The 10,201-nt window shown below is 36.6% G+C and overlaps 1 protein-coding gene across 1 annotated transcript in view; it reads right to left on the reverse strand.

Annotated features, from left to right (window-relative positions):
- Nucleotides 1–10,201, reverse strand: part of Cntn3 (contactin 3) — a 262,761-nt gene that overhangs the window by 153,002 nt on the left and 99,558 nt on the right. The window contains exon 4 of the mRNA XM_028773027.1: nt 9,258–9,353. Within this exon, the coding sequence (XP_028628860.1) occupies nt 9,258–9,353 (96 nt within the window). The remainder of the gene's footprint in view (nt 1–9,257; nt 9,354–10,201) is intronic.

Raw genomic sequence — 10,201 nt, forward strand, 5'->3', positions numbered from 1 at the left:
CCTGGCTCTCCAGTGAAGCTGAGGTTAATGAAGAAAATATTCTGCTAAGCTGAGAACTGCTTGGCTTATAAAGAAATGAGTATCAGTGCTTTATGCAAAGTAATCCACTTTGCTATCTAAGTACAAAATATCCACTAAAACTCACTCATTTGAACATTTTTACTCCTGTACATTCCCAAAACATTACAATCATGTGACTTAAAGACAAAGTGTGGCTAGTTTACCTGAAAGAGTACCTGGATGAAAATTCCCCAGTCACAAGTCAATCAGGCAGATTTCTAGGAAAAGATACTGCACTCTGGGATCTGACCTGAGGTCTGGGCTGGCAGGAAAGACCTGCTTTGAGCTTATCTTCCATACAGCTTTAGGAGGCAGCGACTCAAATTCACAGAACATTGTGCTAAACACATAGGACAGGAACTGTGTATCCGCAAACCACCAGAGCACTTATTTATATAAGTACTGTCTACTTAAAAGCAGCAGTAGCTGGATCTTTGTGTTTGTGTTTCAGCTCTACTTCCTTTGAGGGAGAGAACATCAGCACACAGACTCAATATCCTCAACTCCTTAGTTCCTCGTTAGGGAGCTATATCGATAATCCTGGCACATAGGTGAAGTTCAAAGGAGGCCTCTTTAAAACTCTCACTTCTGCTGTTTCCCTGTTTCCCCTTCTTGAAGCAATCTGTCCAGGTGAAAGGATGTAAGCGAAAGAAGGAAGGCCAAGGTCAGACACACTGGGTTTGAATGGCTTTGAGCCAGATGTACAATTCAATTTAAGCTAATGCATTTTCAGGTTCCTTTATTCACCCAGGTTCTCTAGACTTTATTAGAACAGGAAGATCAAGCCGACAAAAAGACTCAGTGGATAAAGGTGCCAGGCTCCAAGCTGCCATGTAGAATTTGATTGACAATCTGAGCTAAATTATCAAGAGGAGTCCAATCTAGAAGACACACATAGTAGAAAGAATCCCAAAAGTTGTCTCTCTATACATGTGCTATGGCATTAATCTCTCTTGCTCTCTCTGTCTCTTACAGAGAGAGAGAGAAAGAGAGAGAGAGAGAGAGAGAGAGAGAGAGAGAGAGAGAGAGAGAGAGGGAGGGAGGGAGGGGGAGGGGGGGGGGGGGGGGGAGAGGGAAGGGGATGGTAGGGGGAGACAGAGAGGGAGAGGGAGAGAGGGAGAGGAAGAGAGGGAGAGGGAGAGAAAAACTAAGATAAGCAAAATACAAATGTATATAATTACAAAGTAACCATTATCATATTGCTTTTGTTTGCTAGTATAAAAATCTAATTGTTAGCTCTAGCATAGTGATAGCATACTGTTTCTCCTCAATTCTAGGATACAATTTTAAGATTCAAAGTTTTATCATACTTGAGACATACGAAACTTTACAACCTATTTTTTGTTTTGTTTTCAAAAAGGAGTAACCAGCAATCAGAAATTCAAGCTTTAAAATAAATTCTTGTTGCTATACTTCCTCTAGCAATGTGTTCAAACTCGCAAGTTTCCCTTTGTAATTATTTTATGGATTTTAGACTTAGTCTGACTCTTTTCTGTGGGAAAAAGGAGAGTAAGAAAGTGCCCACTGTGGATTCTGCTTAAGGAGAAAGGAAAGCCCATAGGGAAAGTCTGGCTCAGAACTGATGCTGACACAGGGGGACATCTCAAAGCATCCTCATTCCATATTTCTAACATAGTTCTTATTCTAAAAAGCAAGTCTTCATGGGATGTGATGACACTTGTATGTAATCCTAGGGTTTGGTAGGCTAAGAAAAAAAGGATGCACTGGGGAATGGATACATAGTAAGATTGTGCCTTAAAATAAATCAACAAACAAACAAAAAGCAAGAACTCAAAGAGAAGAGGAAATATGGCTGTGTAGAATAATGTTGTTAAAAGTTGGGCACAAAATTTTCAAGCAAGGAAACCTCAGGGAGGAGGAGTAGAAGACAATATAATCAATCCTGTTCATGGATTCACAGGAAACATTTTTAATTTCATGTTTTTGGCATATGATAAATATATTGGGATTGTGTTATATTTGCATATTTGTAAATGAGATGGAGGTAAATTTTTATATTTGGCTCCATCTTAAATCCTCACAATCAATTACTAAAGAAAAATTATGACCTGTTTATAAGAATACAAAAAATATAGAAATTAGGTAATCTGCTCCAAATTCCAGAGTTAGAACATACTACAAACTTGAGACTTAACTCAATTTATTAGTCTAGCTCCAGCCTAGATTATGGCTTCAATATACTGTGTGTGTGTGTGTGTGTGTGTGTGTGTGTGTGTGTGTATGTGTGTGTGTGTGTTTGTGTGTGTGTGTGTGTAAGATGGTCCTTAAAAATACTTTAGTTAGGTCCACATATCCATCAAAACTATTGGTAGAATGTCAAAAAAGTGAAATTTGAAATAAACAATATCAAAAACAAATTCAAACCTTGTAATTTATATAACATACATACATAAGAAAAATTTCTATATTAATATTTGAAAAAGTATTACTTTTACAACTGAAGCTGAAATCTTGCTGTGTGGCTTTTTAAAAAATTCCATAACCACTTTGAGCCTCATCTTGCTAATATTAAAAGATAGCACTACTCATTTTTTAAAAATAAACTTAATATCACCTTGAATATTAGCGCTCTTACTGTCATTTCAGGGCTACTTAGTTACAAACTGAAGCCCATTGTCACTCCAGATAGACCCAACATCCTGAGAATATGGGTAGTCCTGACAATCTTTCAATTTTCTTCAAAATGAGCCCACTAGTTTACAACTGGGGATTGGTTCTGGATATTGCTTTCAATAACAAGTAAGTTGAACATATCACAAGTTTTTTGGTCGGGATGCTCTTAGGTTTTTCTCTGCATATTGTCAAACATTTTCAGATGCAAAAGTAAAATGTTTTGAGACATATAGCAAGGTTCACATACCCAGTTCTTTGTTGGATATATCTGTAAATCTACGAAAATAAAACATAAGAATGGACGAGTAATAGCTAAATAGATGAAAAGATAGAAGAAAGACAAGAGGAAGGCTGTCTTACTCAATGGATATTTGTAATTCATAGCTTACAGTTGAACAAGTTACAAACACACAGGATTTGATATCCAAGTATACAACTAATGTACAATAATAGGCCAACCAACCATTTCTCTTTAGAGATACAAAGCTTTGTAGTCATCCATTTGATTCTACCTTAGGTTTATAAGTCACCTGATTCAGAATGTAAGTGTGTGGATGCCATTATGGATCAGTTAGGATTTTTGACATTCAGTATGTTAATAGTCATTCAGTATTGACATAAATTAAGAAAAATGTGTATATAAATCTGATATGTTATCCATTCATTTTATAGGTTGAGCCTCTACATGTTTGCCTTTATATGTTTATCTACCACTTAGCAAGAAGCAACAGCATAGAGACAATATTCTGTAGCATAAATGACAGATCCTTAATAACTCATCATTTCAGTTTTGATGAGGCCAGTCACACTATGATACAGTTACTGTGTATTCTGCCTTGGTTTCTGCTTTGATGCAATTAGAAATACAAAGATTGACATAAATCTAGCCCCTGCATCCTGTTTAGGAGGAAGGGAAACTGTGATGATTTTCAAAAAGTTTTATATATACAATTGATATATAGATATGTCTATACCTATATATATATACATATCAATTGGAAAGTGCTGCAATTTTAGGTATGGTGGGGTTATGAACATTGAATTGAAATTTAGAAAAACTGAGTTCCTAAAAGAAGGAACTGAATTCCTATGGTTTCAAATAAAAGTATTTTGGGAAATTCTTAGAATCATGCATCTCTCCACACTACGAAGTGGGTCTTTCTGTCTTGCTAATGTCTCCACTAACTTGACAATTTGATACAGAGATGGAAATTTCTCTCTGGTGCCATCTAAGCTGCTTGAGATGCCTTTTATGTGTTGGCCCATTCATCTTGGGAGAATAAAATGAAAAAGATGTAGCTCCACGTGGTGTAAATCCCACACCATCTGGCTGAGCAGCTTCAGTTCTCGCCTTGGTCACACCAACACTTTACACAGCAATTTTTAGCACGAAGTTGCTTTAACCTCTACTACCTGCTGCTTGACACTCACACCCTCCCTGTCACATCCCAAAGGCTATGTTGTTGGAAGTGGATGACACTGTATAGAACTGAATGTTCAAATGCCTGCATGTAGCACAGACCTGGCAAGGTGCAGCAGAGACTAGTTTGCTGAGAAAACACTAGAGCAAACTCTGAGTCTTTTATCTATGTACAATAAGTTTTGGCAGCAATCATTGGGCAAAACCAACCTTTATTAAAACATGTGTATGGAATAATTTGATTAGCCTGTACATTTATGTTTAATTAATATTTTATCATGAGATGCCTAGACACTAGTCCTTCTTGCCTTATTTATAGCAGGGTGATTTTTCTCATGAATCTGAGTTCCTAATGATTTTATGATAGCCAGCATCTGCATTAAAATTGCACTCATCTCCAGATTTCACGCTATTGGAAACTAGATTAATAATTACTCCCCCCAAAGAATCTATGTTGAGTATCTTATTTCTGGTTTATCATCTTGCTGTTCTTGTAACTTAGGACATTACGTCCCCTTTCTTCAGAAAGATTCTGAATTGTTCTGCAAAATGCCAATGGACTAAAAATTACAGAAGGCATGACAGAATAAGAAATTTCTCATATGATAACAATTTCTGTGGTCAACCAATATATGGAGATCCTTGATAACATTTCTCTCCAACCATGACAGAAAATTACTTTAATGGCATCACATAAATGAATGACTATTCTCAATCAAAGCTACTCAGGGTGAAGTGTAGAAGAGTCATTGACTACTTCATCTATGTTAGGTTATTTCCCCAACTCTAGTGTAATATAACACTTTTGGTATGTTCAAATAAACAAAAAAGTTAGGAATTTATTTCATGGAAATGAGAAAAAAGTTCTGGTAGTGTTAGGATATTCTTTTTTAAATCATTTTATTGGTTTACATTTCAAATGATATCCCCCTTCAATATTACCCCTCCACAGGGTATCAAGCCTCCCTCCCCTCCCATTGATGTTAGATAAAGTTATCTTCTGCTAACTATGTATCTAGAGTCCCAGCTTCCTTCATGTATGCTCTTTGGTTGGTGGTTTTGTCCCCGGGAGCTCTGGGTGGTCTAGTTAGTTGGTATTGTTCTTGTTATGGGGTTGCAGTCCCTTACAGCTCCTTTAGTTCTTCCCCTAGCTCTTCCATTGGGGTCCCTGGAATCAGTCCAATGGTTGGCTGTAAGTATCTGCACCTGTATTGTTCTGGTGCTGGTAGAATTTCTTAGGGTTCATGCTAGAAACCAATCTACCCCTGAGCTGCATCTCTAACCCAAACAACAGGTTTCAATAGAATTTTTATGTAGCCAATAATATAAAGAGAAATAGAAACAAGGATAGAACTATGACAAAAAGCAAACATGAAGAGTAATTGTTAACTATCACTAAATAGCAGCTCTATTACTGATCATAATGCTGACTTTAGAAATATATAAGCCAAAAGCAATAGTAAACAAACGAACGAACAAAGCCCTTTAGCATTAGGTCTGATGGTATAACCCCCAAATTACAACATAAGCAATGTCTGTAAAATAATAAACCTTCTGCCTCCTCAAGGACTCTCTGTAAAAGATTGGAGACAGCACTGTGAGTGTTCTTTTGGGTATATGATATCTATCTATGAGGAACAGATACATGATACATACAATCCAGTGTTTCTTCATGCCTTTTCATTTCTACCTAATTGTGATACACAAAAGAGAATATGTTCATAGAGATTTGAGACATTCATAAATTTTGTAGAATAAAGCACTTAGCTAATGATTTGAATCCATGCCCATTGGTATCAAGAAATTTAACTCTTCATTCATTTTTATTGATTATTAGACATAAAGCAAATCTATGTTAGACACCATGTTGCTTTCAGGTCACACCTGGGAAATTAGGAGTCATGTATTAAAATCACAGTCCCTTTTATTTCTTGGACTTTGTGATCATCATTAAAAGGCCAGCTACATCACTTCAGCCTTAGGACTTAGACAAGAGTTTTATGAGACAATAAAAATATACAAATCGGTTAGAGACCTGGAAGGCCACAAAACATTGATATAAATCAGGATGAATACTACCTCAAAGACATTGCTTCAGGCTCAAATGTGAGGTGGATGGTAGGGTGATCTCTCAGTGGACACATAATATTTTGCCTGGATGAGCTAAATGCATTGTAGTGTAGGCCAAGCAAAGGAGCCAGGCAAGAAAGAAGCCTGAAGGGTAGAGTGAGATAAACAGGTAAAGCACAAGAATTTTGCTAAGTGCAACAGTTAAGATTCTGCTGCTGAATGGTCGATGGCATCTTATCAGAAAAACTATTTAAAACACAACATTCAGACTCACTGGATCAAAATCTGCATTATTTCAAGATTCAGTTTTATTAATTTGCAATTAAAGTATCAGTCTCAGATGCGATGTGCTTGAGCACATCTGAACACAGCCTTTGCAACATCACTTAGTGCTGGTCTCTATGTGATTCTGCAAAGAATGGGCATACAAATTAAAACAAAACCATTAACTCTTTTGTCTCCTATTTTAAAAGGTTAAAGTTTGAAGATCAGAAGAAAAGAATGAAAGGGGTTGATACGGGAATTAAAAGTAAAGGCGAGGGCATGGGAAATAATAACCAATACTAAAGAAGTTTTGAAATCCAAATGAAACTTACTGCAGTAGAAGCATCAGCTTGTGTGTGTGTGTGTGTGTGTGTGTGTGTGTGTGTGTGTAATTTAAATAGAGTTGACATATAATAGGAGAGAGAACAGCTCAACTAGGCATCAATGCTACCAAATAAAAACCCCAGTATCAGTAGTCAGTTATACCTTTTTGAGTCATTGCCCAAAGAGGATCTATATAACTCCGACAAATGACAGGCTACCATCAGTGTTACTGGCTACCCTCTACAACCTGCTGATAAGACCACATTGTTAAAGAGATCACATACTTATGACACTGAATGTAAGGAAATACAGCTGTTCTTTTTTTTAAGACTTATTTATTTTGTGTATGTGAGTATAGTGTCCCTGTCTTCAGACACAGCAGAAGAGGGCATCAGATCATATTATGGATGGATGTGAGCCACCATGTGGTTGCTGTGACTTGAACTCAGGAACTCTGGAAGCGTAATGCACTTCTGGAAGAAGTCAATGCTCTTAACCTCTAAGCCATCTCTACAGCCCCAGAAATATAGGTGGTATTCATCTGGAAGTGTCACCTCTACTGGCCAGCACTGATAGTGCTAGAAGGTTCTAGATAAGCACTACATGAGAAAAACAATCAAGAAACTCACCCATCTTTGAATTCTGTGAATAACTACCTGTCTGTAAGCTATGCCCACTAATACAATAGTGAGGCCAATGTTAAGGGAGTAAGTACCTACATTTTTTCTATTCTGTGAGATTGAACCTATATTTTACATTGTTAATGATGTCAAGAACATAAAACTTAAATAGGTCATTTGTCCAGGGGAAAACCTATTACTATTATTCTGGTAAATTAACATAGTGACAAAATAATTTCTAATTTTATTGCTATAACCATAGATTAGGGTATTGCCCCAAGTTTGAAATATCAGAAGCCCTTGAATGGGGATGGTTTTACAGACCACTCTGTTTCTTTTCTTTGAAAAATGGCTACAAGGGGCTGCAGTTTTACTTCTTTATAATCTGAAAGCCTCTATGGTCTAACTCTTATTCAGTCTTTGAAAATTTCTACACTAAATTCAAATATAAGCTGGTAAGAAGGCTTTCTGATAAGGTCATGAAGCCACATGAATCATTTCTGGCTAAGATTTCATTGCCACCATCACTAGGAATATGCTCCTAGACTTCATCTTAGACTGAAACTCATCCTTATCTTCTATATAACCAAGGAAACTCATTTGCAGATAAAGCCTGTAAACCATTTCTCTAGAATACTCCTTAATATCTAAGAGAAACTCAATAATGGACATTGGAACTGTTATTTTCATGATAATTACTTGTTTTTCATGTTTACTTCATTAGGTACTATTAAAGGGAATAGAAGAGTTGAATCAAATATGATAAGATCTTCATTCACCAAAACTAATGCTTGCAAGTATTTTAACCACAGAGAAAGAACCAAGAAGAAATGAAGTAATCTAAAGTGAGCAAATATATTACAAAAGAGTCAAGAAGAGAACAATTCTATGTCCTGAGAGGACTGTGAGCATTTCAGAGATGAAAACCTCACTGGTTCCAGCGAGGACCATGAGCACTCTGAAATTCTCCCATTGCTTGTACTACTAAGACCTTCAGTTTCTCTGAGATCTACCCTACATCCTATATAGGTAATGTCCCTCAGTCGTCTCAATGCAGATGAAACAGGTTTGAGTCCCGTTGATGTAGATAGAATTCCTTCAAGAAAATCTCTAAGTACCTCTACCTGCCTGATTGGTGCTTAGGACATTCGTTAAATACTAAACCTTGGGAAATTAAGTGGTGGATGCTTTTTTAAAAAGCATTTAAATGTTTTAATCTAGAAACCTTTTCAATTCTGGAATATGTTCAGGTGTTGCATAGATTCTTTGTTCCCTAATATAAACTTTCTAAAGCAGCTTGTGCTACCCACTGTATACAACATAAATTCTGTCTTCAGCCTATACACCAGTAAAATATGAACCAAACCAATGTGTCAGGATAACAAATATGAATTATGTCTCACCTAAGGTTATCTAGATCACTGAGAAGCATATCTTTCCATGTAAATCTGACTGGTTCTGGCTATCTCTATGTCTGATAAAGCCCTGACAAGGGCACGATTCTGTTTATTTTACTCACTAATACTCCACGGATCTTAAGAGTTAATGTGTCTTATTTGAAGAGATTTCTTTTCTTCTTCACCTTCAATCTCACCAGACTTTCACAATTATTTCATCTATGTGTGTCATTACCAAAGACAGGAGTGTATGACACCTTGCATGGCTGAAATAAATGAAGATGCTCTAAGGTAGAATCATAGTGCTTAGCTCACAGTTGTTGTCTCTTGTGCTCCAGTTCAGCCAAGAGAACCTACAGCTGTTCTAGCTTCTCAGCACGAATCTCAGAAATAAACATGGAGGGTGGAGTGCAAGTCTTGTGTTGGAACCGCATACATATGATAAGCAGAATAGGCTGTAGTACTCACCACCGGAGTGTGGTGGGGGTCCACAGAGAAGTACCACTCCCTGGCCTTCACGGACTGACACTGTGCTTCTCATTCTGGTCTTAAAATTTTCAAGATCTAATTAAAAAAAAGAAAGGAAGAAGGACATTTCAGAAAGAAAGCAATATATTCTCTTTATTTGGAGGACAATGTTCAAATCTCTTCTGAGGAACTTTAAGGGAATATTTTCATTCAGGAAGAAAGCAGGATTTGATTTCTTTATTAAGCCTTCTAGGAAATCAGCTGTATTAATACAAATAAATATATACACATGCATCCCATGTTGTTGTAACAGGATTGCAATTGTATGGGACATCTAAAGTAGCAAAGCATATGTAAGAATAAAATAACCACATCATAGGATTCAATGAAAAAAACTGAAAAATACAAATAAATATGATGTTCACCTCAACTCAAGTAATTCACCACATCCCAAATAAAGTGAATCCCACTGCCTGACCACCCACTCCCAAACTCCTACTCTAAAGTACCTGATCATAAGCAGCCAGTGCGAACTTTATTCTCTACTTGTAGTTATTTTTATTTAAAGAACTATTTGAAAATACAGAATTAGTAGGTAGCAGTCTGATTTTTTTAGATAGCTGAAGTCTATACACATTGTAACTCTCTACCCATGTTCCAAGCAAATATCCCAATACAGTCATTGGCCCACTTAAACTATAAAGATTAAGTCTGTGTATGAAATAGAATAAAGTTCTGGTACTTTAAATTGAAACAAAAATGTTTTGGAATTAAGTTTACCATCAACATATGAAATATTATACTACACATACTCATACACACACAATCTCAAACTCTCTGTCTCTGTCTCAGTCTCTGTCTCTCTCTGTCTCTCTATCTCTCTGTCTCTGTTTCTGTCTCTCTCTCTCTCTCTCTCTCTCTCTCTCTCTCTCTCTCTCTCTCTC

Source organism: Grammomys surdaster, unplaced genomic scaffold (assembly GCF_004785775.1).
Source record: "Grammomys surdaster isolate TR1022 unplaced genomic scaffold, NIH_TR_1.0 220, whole genome shotgun sequence".
Classification (NCBI taxonomy): domain Eukaryota; kingdom Metazoa; phylum Chordata; class Mammalia; order Rodentia; family Muridae; genus Grammomys; species Grammomys surdaster.